At 40.3% G+C, this 21,324-nt stretch overlaps 1 protein-coding gene across 22 annotated transcripts in view; it reads right to left on the minus strand.

Moving 5' to 3' along the window:
* The window catches only part of CAMK2D (calcium/calmodulin dependent protein kinase II delta), a 157,592-nt gene that overhangs the window by 80,378 nt on the left and 55,890 nt on the right, over nt 1–21,324 (minus strand). For all 22 annotated transcript variants that reach the window (XM_086611396.1, XM_086611395.1, XM_086611394.1 and 19 more), the window contains exon 3: nt 11,033–11,092. In XM_086611396.1, the coding sequence (XP_086467522.1) occupies nt 11,033–11,092 (60 nt within the window). The remainder of the gene's footprint in view (nt 1–11,032; nt 11,093–21,324) is intronic.

Here is a 21,324-nt window from a genome sequence, read left to right on the forward strand (position 1 = left end):
TCTCTGAATTTGCCCTTTTCTGCCTGTCACAGGGAAGCAAAGCAGGGACAGCGAGAGAAGAGGGGTAAGGGTGGGACTCAGCTCCGAGGTGGGACCAACAGCCAAACGCCTTCTCCTTGGAGATACCTTTTCCAGAAGCAGGCATGTACTGATGCTAGTAAGGGTGACGGCCCACCCTCCTTGGGTTAGATGCCAAACACTCCATGTGGGGCAGTTTTTGGCTGCCTGGGAAACAAATCCACCCGACAATAATTTTACCACCCATAGAGGCGCTGCACTCATGCCATTCGAACAGTGACACCCATCCCCGCTACTGAATATACTGGAACTTTTGTCCAGTTTGGGGTTGTTTTTAAATTTTTCTTCCTCAACTCAAGGAAGAGGTTCAGGATATTTTTTTCCGTCATTTGGGTATCGATCCAAGAATCAGTGCAGAATCCACCTATTAAACTGTCAACAACGGTGTCTGTACAAAGCGAAGGGAACAGAACTTACAATATCCCCTAAAAATGCTCTAAAAATGTCTGTGCTAGCTTTACTGAAAGAAAAAGTTTACTTTAGCTTAAGTAGTAGAGATCTATGTTTTTGGAGGAAAGGGTCCAGAGGAAAATTACATATTTGTGGTTTAGCTGGGAGTCATGATGTCTATCCCTATGCACAACACGTGGTTGCAGATTCATAATAAACAAAGCTTTCAAACAAACAAAAAAAAAGTTCTCAAAGATTCATCTTGTGTGTGTAAAAGGAGAGCCATTCATTTTAATCTAGCTTATTTATATAATTCTTGAAGTCAGCAATGCAGTTATGAAACCCTTCCAGAAAGCACATATAGAAAGTAGAACAGAACAAGAGATCAAAATGCAAATGGGAAGTGTGGCAGCCATCCTAGCGCTCACCCCCTGCAGCAGGTTCCTCAAGAGAGACGTTTAAATTCCACTTCCCCTTTCTGTGGATGACGATTTTACATTTCAAATGACTGGCTACACAAGCGTAACTGACTTTATGGAAAGAAAAGATGTTTAGAAGAATCTGGAGACACTAGGAAAAGAATTTTCATGCGTTTAAGAACATTAAAAAAACAAAACCAGCTATCAGCAGGCAAGGAAAATCCTTCAAGGTCTGGTTCACACTGGATTTATGCTTCAGCATTACCTATTTTGGTGCAAATAACATATTCTTTCTAAGGCTAAAAATGACAAAGTTTGTGGCAAATCTTACTGAAACCTCATTTCCTCGGTGTATTATGGATGTTGCTACAGCATCAGGGATATTATAACCATCAACACTTCACTTGAGCAACAATAATCTTGTCTTCCGTTAAAAGAAAGAGAATTAACCTAGTGTGGCAGAGAGTAGTGCCATTGTCTATACTAAAAAACATTATTATGCTCCAAAGTAAGCCTGAAGAGTACAATCTAAAGACTCAATGCCACTCTCACCGAAATAAAAGGATTATGCTGCAACTGAAAGAGAGACAAAAGCTTTAACACCTCATAAAGCTGCCTTCACGCTTCTTGGCTTTCACACTTGGACCACGTTATCTGACACTTAATGTTACATGTTGAAAATTACTGACACGTTGATTAGCACTAAACAACTTCCAGTACTTTAACTACAGTATATTTTTTTTGGTATTATTTCACTCCCTGTTAGGGCTGCCAACAGCCCTACAGAAAGCCCTTTCCCCACCAAATTCTTACAACATCACAAGCGAAAGCTTTCAGACTCTTCAATACCAACCACGCACTCACGACGACTTCACTAATTAAAAGAAATCACAACAAAACCGGCTGAGAACGAGAAAGGCTGCAAAAGAGCCATTTGCAACAAAACCCACAACGCCCTCCTTGTGTGTTCTTGCCTGGTTCAGTCTTGTTACGGCACATTTAATTTTACAAATAGCTACTACAAAACCACCTTCTATATTCTGTCGTTGCGCTTCACTACTCAGCTACACGCTGTAGCCACAGCTGAGTTTAAACACTGAATCTGTTATTTTATAATACTCACTAAAATGGCTTTTACATTCAGTATAACATCATGTTATATCACTGGTTTATTTGGTTTCTTGATGTTTTATTTTAATTCTCTTCAAGGACTGTGGTTCACCTTATTCATCATGGAAATTACAAATTTAATTAATTCAATAGAATGGATGAGATTTAAAATTATTGAAATCATCAGCTCATCTAAGCAATAAAAATAATTAAAGGAAGCAAGATCTTCTACATGCATCAGCCCCACAGATTTCCGGTTTCTCTATGAGGTAAACAAAATCTTTTTTAGATATATATAAACCCCATATACCCCATATATATATACTTATATACATATAGTTAATATATTTCTGAGGACCACGTTTATTAAGCAAAAATGAATATAGTTGAGGATTTGTCTGATTTTCACTGCATCAGGAAAGAACTGTGTTATTACATTTTAAGTCTGTACGAATGTACTTTTGATGTAAAGAATGAAACCTGAAATTAAGCTCCTAAAAAAATACTGAGCTGAAGAACTACATCCACCAAACCTTAACAGGCCTCATTTTTATTCCATATTTGGTTTATACAGTAACTTAACTAATGCCAGCTGAGCTACTCTTAATTTTGCCGCAGTAAGTCAGAAGAAATTCAGAAAGGATTTACTAAATCCACAGTTGCTGTATGTTTATTGTGTTTGTCTTCATCGTCCTGTGAATTTATGGGAAGTCTCATCCAAAAACTTGGTGAATGTAACACAGAAAGGACACGCTGTCTTGCAGAAAGGACACAAAACCAACATATCTTTCATTATCCCCTGTCCAAAACGGACAAGACAATATGCAGTTTCTTATTTTCCCACCCCACATAAAGGATTTAACAGCAACTATGCTCATGTTTTGTGTTGTCGTGGGGAGAGATGAGAAAACCCCCAAATGCAGATTTTTTCCTCCTTTCCTTCAGGCGGAAGGGTACGCTCCTGAATAAGTAGGCTGAAGGCAAGCACGAAGAGTGTGACCAGGAGCCGTGCCAAGCTTGGGTGCTATCGATTTCCTCAGCGATTTATGAGAAGTTCCCAACTCAAAGTAGGGAAACCAGAGCAGATTGCAAACAGACACCAACACGCTTAGGAAATCAGCGCGGCGATTTGTCTTTTTTCCTGCACCTAGCCTGCCTCTTCACCTGCTGCAAAGCCACCCTTCCTTGAAAAGATGCTGCTCCGTATTCCCATATAGTCAAGGTATAGTTCTTCCCAGAAGAAAGACTCTTCTGCCCTCCAAAGCACGGTCGGCAACGCCGCAGCTCCGGACCGACCGAGGCTACGCCAGCAGATCAACGCGCAACTGGCTCAGGCCCATCAGAGCTGAGACGGCACCGTTTCTGCTTGGCAGTCCTACTTACCTCTAAATATCCTGACTTACAAAGCCGTTCAGGGACAACCTGTCCCGTTGCCAAAAGGACTTCATTTATCAGCTGAAGGGCTGCCACGTGTCAGTAAAATCTGCTGCGGCCTTTTGGGAAGGGATGAAGATTCAGAGTAAGACTGGAGCCTGATGTAGCTGGCTAACGGAGCCCGTCTGCTCGCCATATCTCATACACCGTCTGTGGAGCAAAGGCAGGAGGCGGTGGCAGGCAGGGAACGACATGCTGTAAAGAAGCCAGATGTGTCTGCACTGCCACGTGAAAACTGGGAGGTTCTGGTATTTAGGTGATCCTACTAGACTGCACATAGCATTTTGATGTGTACGGCTTTCGACACGTGGGAATGTAAAGACAGCGAAAGTCCTTCCAGCAGCTACACAGAGAGACAGAGTAACTTTGATTTAGGCAAATCATAGAATCATCGAATGATTTAAGTTGGAAGGAACCTTAAAGATCATCTCGTTCCAACCCCCCTGCCATGGGCTGGGACACTTTCCAGCAGAGCAGGTTGCTCAAAGCCTCATCCAACCTGGCCTGGAACACTTCCAGGGATGGGGCATCCACAGCTTCTCTGGGCAACCTGTTCCAGTGCCTCACCACCCTCAGAGGGAAGGAGTTCCTCCTTAGAGCTCATCGAAATCTATCCTTTTCAGATTAGTACTACCCAATAAATAAATACTACCCAATTCAGCACAAATCCTGCAAGAGCAAACTTAACCTGGAAAAAAAAAAAAAATGCACATTTTTACCAGGTTTGAATCAGTCGTTTTCCAGGCTGGGTCAGGACTTGCGTCATCAAGCTAATGGAGTTTTTATCATCTGTTGGGACCTCATAAATAAAAATTACCAAAGCAGGCTCTAAATGAACATCAAAAGTAATAACAAGATGGTGCAACAGTGTTACATCATCAAAAATATGTGGGTTGCTAGACTAGAAATTCGAGTGCTGAAATACAACTTTATCTAAGTTACAAGAGCTCTGAGAAATCCAAGTTTACCAAAAGAACATAAAGGCCAGAAAATGGGACAATGACAGTGGATTTCTTGGGGAAGAGACGATTACTTTCCTAAGAACTTTTCTTTCCAGATTTCCAAATTTAAAAATCAGAAGCATTAGTACACCTAAGAGCTGTAAAAGTAAGTTATACAAGATGACAAATTCTTCATGGGTGTTTGTTCAGTAAAGGACACAAACTTTTAATATAACCTGATGTGTGATCTTACAAAGACAAAGCACCAGGTTCTCCAAACACTTAACCTACACTTACCTTTCATCTTAAACTCTATTGTGTCAGCAGGTTGTAAAAAGTAAAAAAGAAAACCTGGACACACTGGTGGTGTTACAGTCATCTCATCACGGTAAGAACCTGAGAAATACAGCAATGCTGAAAATCAGACTGATGTACAAACTACTGCAGCACCTCTGTTACCAAAGGAATCTGAGTTAGGTTTGCCCAGAAATTTCCTACCACAATACAACACAAGAAGCAGGCCAGATAATTCAAGAAATGCTGGAAAAGGAGAAAATACCTTCCTCCCTGATCAGTCAGGAAGAAAGGACTCTGAACCTCCACAAAGTTTTCTCCCAAGGCTTGAAAGTTCAGCTCACGGATTTTGCATCATTTGAATTCTCACACAAAATTCAGCGGGGCTCGCCTTCTGCTACAACTACTTCGATCCGAAGAACTGAGGTGAGAAGAGGCAGAAATCACAACACAAGCAATGAATATGGCTAAGGAGTCGGTGTAGGTGGAAAAAAAAAAAGATGAGGAAATCCTATATTTTTTAAACAAACCTTCATATACACATTACTGAAGTGGGAAACGGAGATTTGAAAAAGAAGAACAGGAAATACTGTTACTAATCCACTTTCCTTTCAGGCGTTTTTCCTGCACCATTCATTAGGCATCATGACTACATAGCTGGACAGAGGAGAAGAAATCGTGGGTTTCTTCAAATAATAATAATAAAAAAAGAATAAAAAGAGTAAAATAAAGAGATGCTGAATAACTGAATTAGTTATATGCAAAGCAGTGTCTGGACAGAGATATTCCGCTTTCAGAGATATCCTGGAGCTATACTTGTATATGAAGTGAAAACATCTTCAAGGAAGATTTCCATGACGTTTCTGTGTTGGCTACAAACATAAGGAGTAAGGACTGTCCAGCTTCCTAAGCACTACAGAAACAGAATCATTACCTTTAAGCCTTCCTTCAGTAATATTCAGCTTTCCAAAAATAACAGCCTGTACATAGTTCTGAATACCAGGAGTACATACATCTTCACTAATAGACAGTTCTTGGTGTAAAGCTTAAAAAAAATAAAATCCATACTTCAAGTCAGAAAATATCATACCCCTAAGTCACTCTTATATCTTCTGCGTCATAAAACTAACTCCTATTTTTAACTTCATCACTATAGTCATGATTCTTTTTGCCTTTTTCCTGATAAAGAACATTTTCTGGTGATCTTGGTAGACCTCCTCAAATCACCCCCTTTACCTAGACAGTACTTATTGACACGTGGATGTCAAAGCTCAGCACAGTGCTCTAGAAGTGACTTCTGTTGGCAGATAGAAAATAAATACTGTTTTCCTCTTTCTGATTGTTACTTCCATGCATCTGAGAATGGTATTTCCTCTGGGTGTTACAGCATCCCAATGGGATTGGGGTTCAAGTAGTTATTTCTCATCATCCCAGGCTTTTCAAAGTCCCTCTTTTCCAAGATGCAGGCACTCCTCTTTTTAAGAATGACATACATTCTTTCTTCTTAGACAGGAGAGCTCACACCTCTTGGCTGTAAGGCTCCTTAGTCCCATCGTATCAAACTGATACCACGCTAGGTTTTTTTCTTTAATCTGTTGATAAAAACATTGAATGAGACTTCTTTAGAAGTCTGTCACAGTTAATCTCATCATATGAGAACCACCGACTTACATTTTTATTGTGGTTATCTGTTTTCCTAATAAAGAATATGTTGATTTTCCCTAATAAAAAAAAAATAGCACGTAATATAGCAGTAGAATAAATGCCTTACAGAAGGCAGGTGACACTAGTAGCCAGATTCATGACTTCATTAAAAGGATATCAAGTGCACGTGGCAAGATCCGTTTAAAAAAAATAAAATAAATAAATTTGCTGCATCTAAAAAGCATTTTCCAAATGACCGTATGCTCCTATAGGCTTAGCTAGGCCTAAATCTACGTATCCATATCAAGCAACACAACATCTGTGTATCAAAATGAATTTGCATGGATTTAATCAATTTGTAAGGTTTTTGAAGTGCCAGATAGCTGGATTTTGATTTAGTTAGCTTCCCTTCTTGATGCTTGCCCAGTGAGAATAACCATCAGTGACTTAAATCTTCATACACAAATTCAGAACTTGGTATCTTGAATTCAGAACTTGGTATCTTACTCTAGCTCAAAATCCTTCTTTCAGCAGAAATGCCTAATGAAAATTAAGCTCCCTCAATACACACATAAATATTTTATTTGTGAACATTTGGTCGATACGTTGATTCCTGAAATAATAATCTGATGCCATAAATACTTCCAAAAAGGCTGCAGAAAATATGTGTGTTTCCTCTCATTTTTTTTTGTGTTTAACATTTTACAGTGACTACTCGGGGAGATTCAAATCAAGAACCGTAACAAAAATATTTTCATGTGTGTCTTCTTAATTTCTAAATTTCAGAGTTTTACCCATTTGAAAGAAAGCGTTCTGATTTAGTCTTCTATTTTTTCCCCCATACGCTGTGCTTTTCCACATCTTTTGTTGAAATTCCACATTTAAAAAAAAAAATTAAAACACTCACATCCAATTTTAAGAGTCCTCTGCCAATACCAGAGGAACTTCTCAAGTTTAGTGTGTATAAATACAGACTACAATCAAAACTCTTTTTAAAATGTCACCCTAGGATTTTCTAACTGCCTAATAACACTCATTAAATAAATCCACCATCAAATCAGATATGAAATGGATATAAAAATGGTATTGTTGGGAAGCTAAAAGTAGGTATGTTCTTAGGAAGTTTAGTCAATTCTTTCTTACCCTGATGAAATAACTAAATACTAAATATTTTTCTAGTTCTGTACTACTTGGACACCTACTTTGGAAACATAAAACCAGTGATCTGTAAAAGTTTTTGCTAATTCTCTATTTTCTCTGGAAAGATAATTGGAAAATACTTCCAGTGGTTTAGAATTTTCTTTTTAAACTCCGTTTCTCTAAAGAATAAAAATAATCTTGCTCATATGAAAACTCCAATGTGTTCACTCAGAGAGTGAAATCTAAACACGTGATTCACCACAGTCGTGCTGCTTTACTCTGACTGGAGGAAAAGTAAGAAAATGGTAATTAAAAAGGGTTTTTCACCCTCAAGTATCTGGTATGGTCTTAAGACTTGAAAGATAATTAACCAAAGAGACCATACAATGCTCTAAAAAGGAGTAGTATTATATATGTATTATTTTAGAAACAAAGTTAACCTGAAACCGGCACCTTGACACTAAGTCACTTAGAAGGGAGATTAATCAAGTGAACCAGGAGGAATAAAGAAGAAAAAAGCTGAAAGAACAAAGAATTACTGAATTTTAACTTCAGAAATCTGCTGCCCTGCAACAAATGTGTAATTCAAAGCCAAGTAACTAAAAAGAACTACACTGGAGGAAAATAAAGAAAACCACTCAGAGAACCTTTGAGAAACTGCCCAATCAATTAAACTACATCTCTGCTTTCCTATAGAAATTGCATTTGAAAAATTGGGTTTTTATAACTTTTTCCTTATTTTCTTAAATTATACATACTTAGTGCTAACACGACGAGTTCCTTTTCAAAAAACCTTTTATCTTCTAGGCTATTAGAAATTAATTCGTGGCAGTACTTAAGGGACAATAGAGATGAAAAGAAAAGTATGGATTTTATATTCCTGGACTTGCTGATATTTTCAATTTTCAAACACACATACTTTGTCATACACAGCAGATAAGTAAATTATTTTTTTTTTTTACAAACGTTGATCTTCACCATTTTGAGACATATAAAACACATTCCAAGCCCTGCTGTTACAGCTGAGTTACTTTACTCTGGCATACTTCCTTTTTCACTATTAGTGCTTTCTAGTGTGACATATTATTACCCACCAGAAATGACTTTTTTTAAAAAAAGGATGTGACAGCGACCTGAGAATAAGCGGTTCAGTGGGGTGCAGGCAGCACAACTCTAGAATGACTGTAGGGTTAACGTCCAGCTGGCTGAGGGTACGACTGCAGAGGAGGCTCCGATGGGCAGCCCCAGGGTGAAGGAGAAGGGCAGGGACCCGGCCAAGGCGGACACTGGACAGCCAGCTCAGCCTCCAAACAGGAACCTCTTCAGCCCAGTGGCTTATGTGATGGGACTTCAGAGGCCTGAAACTATTATTTTTGAAAAGTTACCTTTCTAAAAAACATTTCTCGTTTTCAGACCGTATTTATGATCTTCCTCCAAGAGAGAAATGAGATACAAAGTGGCCCTCTCTCCAGCAATCGTGCAAACAAGGAACTATTGTAATCACACTAATTGGAAGAAGTTTTTATTGGGCAGGGCTGGCAGAACAGCTGACAGTACAGACTGAACTATGACAGAATGTAGTGCCTGCTGCCAAACCCTGGCGTATTAATTCCAAGTCGTGAAAATCTTCTCTCAGACAGGTCTGGAACATGGAGATGGACTTTTTGCAAGGGTGTGTAGTGACAGGACAAGGGGCAATGGCTTTAAACTGAAAGAGGGGAGATTTCCATCAGATCTAAGGACGAAATCGCTCACTGTGAGGGTGGTGAGGCACTGGAACAGGTTGCCCAGAGAAGCTGTGGATGCCCCATCCCTGGAAGTGTTCAAGGCCAAGCTGGATGAGGCTTTGGGCGACCTGGTCTAGTAGGGGTCCCTGCCCATGGCAGGGGGGTTGGAACTAGATGATCTTTAAGGTCCCTTCCAACCCAAACCATTCTATGATTCTGAAATAGGAGTAGAAGAATTTGTCTATAATCCTTTGACTGAATTGTGCACCTTGGTGCGTACGGCATTTGTGCTGACTTACAGAACCCTACCTGCTTGTCACCGAGGTTATCATTGTCTGTTTGCACTCCAAGTCATACGTTCACAGATGCAAACGCTGCACGTGGGACAGCTGGCCTGCCCCAGAGCATCTGGACCACATCATAATACTAGTTCAAGCTACTCAACAAACCGAAGGCATGTGATCGCATTGAAATTGATTTTACACATTTGTTTCACTGAGTTCTGTGCACTTCAGCTCTTCCACTTAATTGTTTTTAGTCATCTTCCATGGCTTGTTCAAACTCAAAAACATACTTTAGCTAAAGCAAGGCACAGATGAATGACTCCAGGGTCAGACTAGCACCGTATGAGTACCCACTGCTTCCAGAACTGCACAAGAGCTGCACCTCCACCCTGCAACAAGTTGTACATTCCCTTGTCTTGCATCACTTCGCAATGCAAAAATTTGGGCTGGGATAAAATAATGAAGATAACACCGCTCTTCCTCTTTAACCAAATTTGCATGTGAAACCTTTAAGCTTTTGAGACTGCCTAAGAGAGCTTTTTCAGAGATTCGACGTTTCATTTTGAACCGTGGTATGTTTGTTTTCAATTTACGATTATTATTAAAAGGAAGGAGCTGATTCTTTCCCAGGCACGAAACAATTATATTAGTCTAAAAACGTCATAAATACTAACATTTATTAGTTAGAAATGAAAAGGAGGAAAACTAACGAGAAGGAAGAGCAAGCAGACTGCCAAGTACTTTTGGCGTACCAAGCAAACGTGTTTGTTTAAAACACTCGGTGAGATTATTAGTTTTCTGATGACAACTTTTAAGAACATACATGGGGATAGAGAAACAAGATGGATAAGAAAATCCCACAGTTCTGCAGAAGCCTCATGTACAGCAAATACTCTTGTAAGAGATACCCTTGGCAGATAATTCAGTGTCTGAAAACCCAGATAGGACTCCTTAAAGATTGAGATAATTATCTATTTCTACTGTTTCTAGAGCAAGGAAACAGACACACCCCACACTCCAAATATCTTTGTTTCCTCTCCATGAATGCATGAGTAGAAAACACACAGTTCTGGGAATAAAAGGAGCAGAGCTTTCTGCCTCTACTTATCTTTTCTAAAGCAGAACAGAATCTCAAATGCAAAACAAAACAGGATAAAATAAGCATCTCAGTAAAAACAACATGGACTGTCGACATTGGCCTGTCTCATTTTGCAACATATGCTCTCAGAAGAAATTCTTCTGCAGATGTCAAAAAGTCACGAACAGTACTGGAAATAACTCCTCCTACACATTGCTCAAAAAAACCCTCAACACCTGGCACAGACAGCTCATTGATGGCAGAGCAATAGCTCAAAGAAGATGAGAACGGTACATGTTAGTTTAGGTAATCTATTCCGATATTATATCCCACAGCAGAATTACAAATAAGCAAGACATTATGAAGAAACGCTATTGCCTGGAGACATTTCCATTTGATTTCTCTGAGTTGCTATTTGTATTTGTTATTTTGTATTTTCCTTTAGCTTTCTCAACTGGTATATATACCATATAAAGCAATCGAATGTTCCTACCAATATTGGGATGCTTCAAGAGACGACAGATTCTAGCTTCTCTTTCCAGTTTCTGGTGATCTGCAACAAAGGAAAGCAAAAGAGTTGCTTTTAGTATGAAGATTAACGTAACTCAGTGTATTTGCTTTTCAGAAGCAAAAAAATACATCATCTGATGCTTTATTTAGCTCTATTAGGATTTTACATTAAAACTGTTTGTAATATTGAATCAAGTTACTGCATCCAACCCCTTCTTTGATGGACCACCACAGGTGCTGTTCCATTACAAAAATCAAGCAGCCCGTTTACGGGAGAAAACGGGAAATATTCACGTCATAGCCTATAATCATCAGGCAATAAACCACGTTACAACATCAGTCAGAACAAGGAAGACCTGAACCTCTACCACTGCCTTAAATCCTACCTGTTCACTGCTTGAATGACACCGAGTGCACCAGGTACGCAGCTGGACACGCAGCAGTGCCCCCGTCAGAGCGCCAGCGCTCCGGCCACCCCGTGCTCCCACCACGATATGATGCTACGGGAACCTCCATCGCTAACGACCTGCAGTTATTATTTTCCCAGCAAGGCTAATCTCTCTCTCAGGCTGATTATTCACTAACCTGAAGATATCCTGAACATGTAAGTCCAGATGTACCAGCTGTTGGCTTCCCCTCTCCTGGCCATTTCTTTCTAACCTTTGGGTAGAAGAGCAGGCTGTAGGTCTGAACCTGTACACCGCCAAGCCCCAACAATGCTTCTGGAGATAAAATACTACTACTTGTATCAAACTCCCATTTCACCTAAGCTGCTTTTTTTGTGTAGCACACTTTCATAATCACGTCACACAACACCATTTATAGTACTACTTTTGCTGCATTTTGGTTAATGTTAAGTAATATAGTACTTGTTTTATATAATACATGAGAGCATTGAAGGAGCATAAGTTATTTATACTGGAAATACCTGAAGGTCTTCAGGTACGTTAAAATAAATGCCTACTGTCAGGCAGTGTAAAACACACATAGTTAACAGGATGAGGAAAAGGCGGTGGTACCTAATGTTGTCTTTGTCTCAGTCTTTAATAGTTAACACCAGCTCTTCTCCAGATACCCAGTGCCTTGAGCTGGAAGACAGGGATGGGGAAGCAGAATAAGGACCCCATAAACCAAGGGGAAATGGTTAGTGACCTGTTACACCAGGTCTGTGGGGCCAGATGGGATCCACTCAAGGGTACTGAAGGAGCCAGCGGAAGCGCTCACCATGTCCTCTTTCCATGATTTGTCAGTCGTCGCAGCTAACTAGGGAGGTCCTAGTTGACTGGAAGTTAGCAAACATGACGCCTATATACATGTGGGGAAATACAAGCCTGACAATCTGACGTTGGTGGTGGGAAGGTTATGGAACAGATTCTTGAGTGTCATCACATAGCACGTACAGGACAACCAGGCCATCAGGCCTGGTCGGCATGGGTTCATGAAAGGCAGGTCCTGTTTGACCCACTCCATCTCTTCCTACAACAAAATGACTTGCTTTGCTTGTGAGGGAAAGGCTGTGGACATTGTTTACCTAGACTTTAAGAAAGCCTTGGACACCATTTTCCACAGCATCTGTCTGGAGAAACTGTGTGGTCATGGCTTGGACAGACGCACTGTTCTCTGGGTTAAAAACACTAGCTTCGTGGCTGAACCCAAAGAGTGGGGGTGAATGGAGTTAAATCCAGTTGGTGGCCAGTCACGAGTGGTGTAGCCCACTGCTCAGTCTTGGGGCCAGTTCTGTTCAGTATCTTTATCAATGATCTAGATGAGGGATTGAGTGCACCTTCAGTAAGTCTGCAGACAACACCGAGTTCAGCGGGACCATCGATCTGCAGAGGGCAGGAAGGATCTACAGAGCGATGTGGACAGGCTGGGTCAAGGGGCCAAGGCTAACTGTATGACATTCAATGAAGTCAAGTGTCAGGTCCTGCACCTGGGTCACAACAACCCAATGTAATGGTATGTGCTTGGGGAAGTTGGGGGTTCAGTCTCTTCTCTCAAAGAACAAGTGACAGGATGAAAGAAAATAGCTTTAAGTTGCTCTAAGGGAAGTTGAGATTGGATAGTAGGAGATATTTCTTCACTGAAAGGGTTATTGAGCTTTGGAACAGGCTGTCCAGGGAAGTGGTTGAGTCACCATCCCTGGAGGTATTTAAAAGGCATGTTGATGTGGTGCTTAAGGACATGGTTTAGTGGTGGACTTGGCAGTGTTAGGTAAACAGTTGGACTCAATGATCTTCAAGATCTTTTCCAACCTAAACAATTTCATGATTGTAACTCGGGCAATAAAGTACATAGTTTGGAGAGAATAAAAACAGCCAGCTACTGCCTACTGTAAATTTATAATTCCAACAGACATGCAGTGCACTCATCTTGACTTTCTGCAGCCTAATTTCTATGGCTGCAAAGAATACTAAGCTTTTGTCAAGAGACAGAAAAGCAGCAAAGATTCAATTTCATAATAATAGCTACAAGTAATTTTTCAAAGTTAGAAGAACAATAAACTGTAAAACCTTCTTGGAGATGAGGATCTTCTACAATTGTATTAACTAGCTCCAATTTGATATCTGAGACTATTATAAGAATCTATCCTTCACATGGACCCAAACTTGCAATGTCACACAAGTAATGGCTATCTCTGCAATCCTAATAATCCGCATTATGTTCAACAAGACTCCTCACAACGACAAGTGGAAATTCTTTACCGTCCTTCCCCCCCATAAAAACAGTAGTCCACACACAGTAAGTTTTGAGTTGAATAACCACCATTCAGAGCATACAAAAAGTTTAATCCACAAAAGAATATTAGGCATCAAAATACTAGAGCAAGGATGAAGAAGTCATCTCTTTCTGTAATGTAACTCTTACAGATCTAGTATGGCATCTGTTTTCATTAAGACCATCACTGTAATTAGGTTGTCTTTCCAAGCCACTAAATATTTCTCTGATACCAGTTTGACATCAGAGTCTGTGTTCATTTTCTTGAACAGTGTTCAAGCAAAAACACAGTATAAAACCCTCCTCCTCCTTGGTGCCTGGCTACAGCAGCGTGATCCTGACATCTCCTTTTAGCTGGTGCTCGACTCCACGACTTGCCTCAGCACTCCTCCTTTCACCTTTCTCTTCTGCGTGGTGTCCCAGTGTCCCCTGTTCAAGCTGACCACAATCCGGAAGCTTTTCCTTCCCAACTCAGCCAAGGGGCAACAGAAAGATGTGCAGCCAGGTTTTATTCCGCAGGCAGTGACCAGGCTCTGCAGACAGCGCACTTGCAGCTCTACTCTTTCCAACCAAGCATTAGGTGCTACTTCTTTTAGAGAATTTAATCTAAATTTAATCTAAACATAGATCAGCAGAGTCACCCTAACTAAAAACTAAATTCTATGCAGATGGTTGTGCCAACATGAGGGAGGTGGGGCAGCACAGCACGACAGTGAGGGTGGCCAGCAGCCTCCACTGCTGCCAAAAAAACTTCGTCTCATGAAACAGCAACTTTTCTTTCCTGAAGATGACTCTGGCTTCAGCCTGCCCCCTGTGGAGGTGCTCTACACACGGTTCATTGAACAGGACAGAGAGACTCTCTGGATGAGCGAGGGGACAGCAGTAGGTGCAGATGAGAGCATCAGGTGCGTAAGGGCAGGTGGTGGTGATCCTGGGTGCTCATGCTGGTCCAGGAAGACATGGCTGACCTGCTGTGAGGATCGTTTCACATGAAAAGCATCAACAGCCCCTGCACAGAACACATGAGCTGTGATGCGAGCGATGACCACAACCTAGGCAGCTTCCCACCAGGTTGGTGGCTCACTTCACAAAATTACTTATATATCCTGGTTGTTCCAGTAGCAATTACTGTTACGGATTGAACTGGGATCTTGAGGGCTGTTTCTCCTGCCATGACTGTTCATTACCAGCTAGTCAGCTCCGGCAGCCTGTTTGCACAAAGGACTGAACCATCTGCTCCTGATGGCCAGCGCAACCTCCTAAGTGTGGTAATGATACAAATGAAATGACAACTAATAACGATTCCAATCCTTTGAGATACTTCAGTGCTTATAAAAGCAATGATGGCTACAGGAATATACCCTGGTTGATGAGAAGCTGTGTGTGAGTTGGCAACGTACATTTGCAGTCTGGAAAGCCAACCATATCCTGGGCTGCATCCAAAGCAGCGTGGCCAGCAGGTTGAGGGAGGGGATTCTCCCCTCTACTCTGCTCTCATGAGACCCCCCCTGCAGTCCTGCCTTCAGCTCTGGGCCCCCAACATCAGAAGGACATGGAGCTGTTGGAGCGGGTCCAGAGGAAGCCACAAAGATGACCCGAGGGCTGGAGCACCTCTGTTATGAAGACAGGCTGAGAGAGCTGGGGCTGTTCAGCCTGGAGAAGAGAAGGCTTTGAGGACAACTTCAAGCAGCCTTCCAGTACCTGAAAGGGTACTTCCATTAGATCTAATGAAGAAATTCTTCCCTCTGAGGGTGGTGAGACATTGGAACAAGTTGTCCAGAGAAACCGTGGATGCTCCATCCCTGGAGGTATTCAAGGCCACGTTGGATGAGGCTTTGAGCAACCTGGTGTAGTGGAAGGTGTCCCTGCCCATGGCAGGGGGGTTGGAACTAGATGATCTTCCAACCCAAACCATTCTATGATTCTGTGATATCAAAGATAAATTTATTGATGAATTGTGGAAGCTGGGGTTTGAGGGAGTGGTTGGTTGTTTTGGCAGGGTGGTTGGGAGGGTTGTTTGGTTTTTTGGTTTTATTTTATATAAACTGTTACCAAACAATTCAATTGCTATGACCTCCTGTTGCACTTAATGAAAATGTTCTTCAAAACTCAGGCAGGACACCTAAGCTTTGCATGTATAGACTCAAGTGTCACGCTCTGGCAAAGTATAAACCTGGAACACTGAAGGTAAGTCAACCAAGCTGACCTCTAAGAAGTGCCATAATACAGCCTAGAGACTACAATCTGTACGCAAGTCAGAAAATATAAACATTTATTTAACACACTCAGTAAGATGACCCTTGACTACCATGTTTAATAGTGCATGGGGATAGAGGGACAAGCTGGGCAGGAAGATCCTAACCTTCTCCTACCAAAGACAAACCCAGGTGCAGCACGCGCCCTTACAGTGGGGAAACTACCTGGCAGACAGCTCTGGGTCTGAAATGTTCAGATTCAAGCTAACCTCACACCAATCTGGGTGAAGCCAGCCAGACCAATCTATTTGACATATACTTGGAAAGCAAATTATTAAATCATAGCAAATCGTAACAGAAGAGATACCTTAAGTCCCCTGTTCTCCTGACAGATCTTGACAAGTTAATATCAAGTAATTGTCCTCAATTAACAAGCACTATTTTGTTGCTAATTCACTTCATCCATCCAACTGTTTTATGCCTAATCAGTAAAGATTTCAGTAAGCACAATTAATGATGTCAACAGAGAGGTCATGGACAAACAGCAATTAATTTGAATGCAAGAAGTTCTGCAAAAACTACAGCTGTTCAACTACTGCAACGAATTTTAAATGAGGACAACCTCCAGAAATAAGGGAGGGAAGGATACATCGCCATTATCCACCCAATTCCGTGCGCTAAAACCAAGCAAATCCTTGTTTGTGACACAAGCGCTACCGTGCGGCTCCAGCCCAAGGGATATGAGGAGAGGGATGCCAAAGCCCTGTTCCTGAAGGAACAGAGTACCAGGTTTCACACAAAAACTGGTTGGTGACTCACCAACACAGACCCGATGTGTAAAGCAAAAACAAAAAAAAGGCCAAACCAAGCAGTAACCATTACTGGACTGCTTGGAGACATCATTTTTTGCAGAAAATACAAGCATCACTTGTACAGGGTCTTTTCAGGAATTGAGAAGGAATCGAAATCAGAAAACTATTGACTGCAAGAATGAAGAGACAGCAGAAATTGCATTTCGAGGGAACATTAAGGAAACATTAAAATATCCTGGACACAGCTGTCAGTAACACTTCAATGCTATAATAACAAAAAAAGGACATACAAGGACATGGATAGAGAAACATATGATGTCCAACTAAATACAAAGGCACGTTATCTACTTTGATATTCTCTGAAAGTAAAACAGATTTCCAAAGTCAAATAACGATAAAGTAGGAACTGATTCAGTCATAGGGATTAAGGCAAACACACGGAGTTCTGCTGCTCCAGCAGTTCTTTCTATAATAAAGGGTAAAAACAGTTGCAATGCAAAACCTCAGCCTCTACAGACAGAATTACTGAAAAAAATAAATACAGAAACATACAGCAAATATACTCGCTCAGAAATCCAGTACTTGGTTTCTACATTGCACATGTAACTTAGTGTGTTGAAAAGAAAAAAATTTATCAATTTATTAGAAAAATAAGCACTATCCTGCAATGTGTTTGAAATAATTAAGCCAGAGTAATAACTTTTGAAGGCAAATGACATGCAGTTTAAGCATGTTTCAAAATCAATTAATTAGAAGAGAGCTCTTCTGTACATTTCTCCCTCTGTTAGGGATACTAGTCTCATTTTTTTCATATTTAAAACCACACAAATGAAACACATGAAAAGCTAGCTATTTTCATTCAAGTCGTACCAAAGATGATATTTTTTTTTTCATACAATATTCTTTGTTCTTTGCTAAAAGAAAAGCTTGCAAGACTTTTTGAAGCCCACGGATGTACAGCATAATTGTTTGTTTTCTCTACAATAATTGTACTCTTTTAAATCAAGTATGTGAACATTAAATTACAAGATTTGCTATGACGCAACTACAAGAAGGATCACAAATTTCCCAAAATACTAACTTTGGACAATACAACTGTTTGGAATGTAAAAAATATGCTACAATTGAAATACCGTGCTTTAACCCTTAAATACAATTATCACGTGTCACAAGAACTGCATGGTAAGGTTAGTTCTGAAAATACTAAGAAACAGGTAAGTTGAGAAAAAGTTGCTATGACAACTCTTAAGAGTCAGTAATTTATAGCATTGGACCTTAAAACAAAATTGAAAAGCTCAAGCTTTACTACAAAGAGTCCAGGTTGTTAGATAGATATGCTTAAAAGAACTGTGACAACAGATTTAAGATAAAATAAGCAAACTCCATCTTTAACATAGGTAGCCGTTCAAGTTTCCAAAACACTTTTTAAATCTGGATGGAAAAAGAAAAAAAAACAAGAAAGGAAACTTCATTCCTTTTTCCATGATTTGTACTTCCCAATATTTTCAGTCAACTTTAACAATAAGAACAACTGAATTAATTCCACGCATGTTAACAATTCAGATTATTTCTATACTCTTAAGAAGTGTGCAGTCTTCTGCCCAGAGGTACAGTTTTTGAGCTGCTCATCAGTTGCCAACTGAACCATCATAATTTTCCACGAGGCCCCAAAGCCTACGCCACTTGCATGACAAAATTGGTCAGTCTAACCTTCTTCCTTGTTTACCTTATTGTTAATTAAAAAAAGTAATTTTAAATTTCAGAAGTTGAAAATGTATTAAAAAAAAATTTAAAATCTGCAAGATAAGCTCAAAGTTCTTTTATAAACTGAGAAGTCTTCCACTGAGGTTTTATGTGAAGAGTTTTAAATTCAGTTGCAGCGAGTCTGAAACACAAGCACAGACATATCCAGTTACAGCATCTTAATGGCCACCAGCTTCGGCTGTAACTTAATCCTGGGCTGACCCATTGCCATATTATACACAGCGCACAGGGAGACCATCTGAAATGCCAACTACACTAAGCTTGTTTTAGAAGAAAGATGGAAACATGATGAGTTTCTCGGGGGGAAAATAAAATAAAATAAAAATTAACCGAGGGACTGTTGGTCATTTGACACAAGATGTCTATCTCTGGGGCATGACCAGCACTGCTTTAAAAGGCTATTCTGCACTACCTCAATCTATATTTACAGGATTAGTCAGCATAGCTAGAAACCTGGAAAGGTGTCTGAGAGTCTTCTATGAAGTGCCAAACACATCCTATGTCGACTTTTCAGGGATAGCACAGATAAAATAAAGCACTTGGTCTCCGACTTTGAATATAAAGACTTGAAGTTTCGTTGCTATTAATTGCTCTACCACAGCTTCTGAACTGACACAGCATATATGATTGATTCCTCACATAGACTACCCATTTTCCTTGGTTGTTTAACTGGTACCATTCTACTTCGGAAAGCACACAGGCAGGAACCACCTGGGTCAGCCAGTCTACAGGACTAAGCCATACAACGCATGACCATCATCATACAAATGTTCCTTCTGCTCCGGTGGACAGGCAGTAAATGAAACAAGATGAAACAGAGAGACAAGAAAACATTACTTCACACTTTTCTAGGTGAAATAAACACTCAAATGACAGCATAAACTAGATGGAGCTCTTTTATTTACCTGAAAAGAACTTATTGAGTCTAAACCTGCGAGATTCTGGCAGCCCTTGGCTCCCACTGATGTCATTGAGATTTTAGCATTGACTGCATAAAAAAAATAAAGAGTATCTGCATGTGTTCATGTACCGAAACACTCTGAAGTGACAGCCGTGGCAACTGAACAACCAACTTCATTTATTCAACTTCAATTGAAGGCAAAGAACTCAATCAATTCTTCTCGTGTACCGAACTTCACATTGCTAACTCTGATGCTTCAGCTAGTACGTTTCTCTGAAAAAACCACATTTCCCTCATTAATAAATGAATACCATTTCTTAGAGACAGAGCTTCATACTTTAAGGCCTGCCAATTGAAAGCACTCGGTAAACATGATCATTACTCACATTTTTTCAGCTTATTATTCAGCAAATACATGCCCTGCGTGTCATATGCCCACAGTACTGAGTCAGAGGTAGCTGTGCCTGTGGAGACAGCTTCAGGCCATGCCATAAAACAAGCAGGTAATTCATGAAATGATCACTTTCTACTAAAAAAAGAAGTAGCACACCGTGCTGAGATAGGGCTAACATTTAGGTCTCATTTACAGATGTAAGAGCGTGCTCAAGTAACAGATACTCCAGCTGAACATTTTCAGATATGCAGACAGGCTAATTGTTACTGCACAATTTAAGAACTATAACTGTTGATTAAAAAATCATGCCTGATGTTTTTGGAAATCACAATGAAAACATCATACTCAGATACGCTGCTGGATGCATCGCAATATGTGAAGGTTATGTCACCACTATTACTATGATTGACTGCATTATAATATTCCCAGATTTTCACTCCAAACTTAACCAGTTTATTGACTGGTGCCAATTAAGTGGTGTCTGGTGTCATGTAAATGCTAAGTATGAGCTCTTTGCATTTACCTCCTTCAGTTGCTTGTTTCAGAGTAGTTGCTATTCTACCTTTTATGAAAGCAAACACTAAGTGAATGGAGATATCTCGCACCATGCACATTGTGCCAGGAGGCAGCAGAAAGAGCATTAAGTACTCCTTGAGTCAGGGATTTAAGTGGACCTTAAGGTACAGAAGATGACAGCTGCACTCCCAAAGCAATAAAGTCATCCTTAGCGTTGTCAGAGGAGTGTCAGAAACCTTCTGAGTAAGCCTGCAGTATCGAAGTTTTTCTGGGAGGAACCAAATACAAATATGAGGTACCCAAGAAGAAGATTCACCTTTAAAGTCGCCATGTTCCATCTACATATTTCAGGAAATATTGCCTTCCTTCCTCCACTCAGCTTGCTCACAAGCACATCCAACTGCAAACGCTGTACATAAATATCTATTTCTGTTATGCTGTTTTCAGCCAGGTTTCAATTACTGGTGATCTGAAGGTGAATGTCAAAGGGCACGTCAAACCGAAATACTTCGGGCACTCAGCTCCCAAACATCCAAAGCGTAAGAAGGTGTGCCCCTGCACCAAGACTTCAGCAGGAAACAAGTGTCCTGCCCGAAAAACAACCAAGCAGGCTGCAAAATCCCATGAATCCCAAGAAAGTGTGTGATAGCGTCAAACGTTTACGCTACAACAGTACCAACGGAAAAGCTTTACAAAAAAATAAATTCAACAGGAGGTCACCTACTGAAAGCAAGAACTTAATTCCTCTCATTTTTGACAGTATATAATTCAGCAGCTAAAACTGTTTTCACCTCCCAGTATGGAAAAGGAAAAATGACTGACAGTAAGAAAAAGCCAAGCTTTATATCCAAACATACAGTAAAAAGGGAACAGCAAGTACATTTATATATTTGCTTCCATTGCTTTCATTTCATTACCTACCCTTGATTACAAAAAGGTCTCCTACATGGCCTACATAAACTGTAAGAAAATTAA

Source organism: Tauraco erythrolophus, chromosome 5 (genome assembly GCF_009769465.1).
Source record: "Tauraco erythrolophus isolate bTauEry1 chromosome 5, bTauEry1.pri, whole genome shotgun sequence".
NCBI classification, from domain to species: domain Eukaryota; kingdom Metazoa; phylum Chordata; class Aves; order Musophagiformes; family Musophagidae; genus Tauraco; species Tauraco erythrolophus.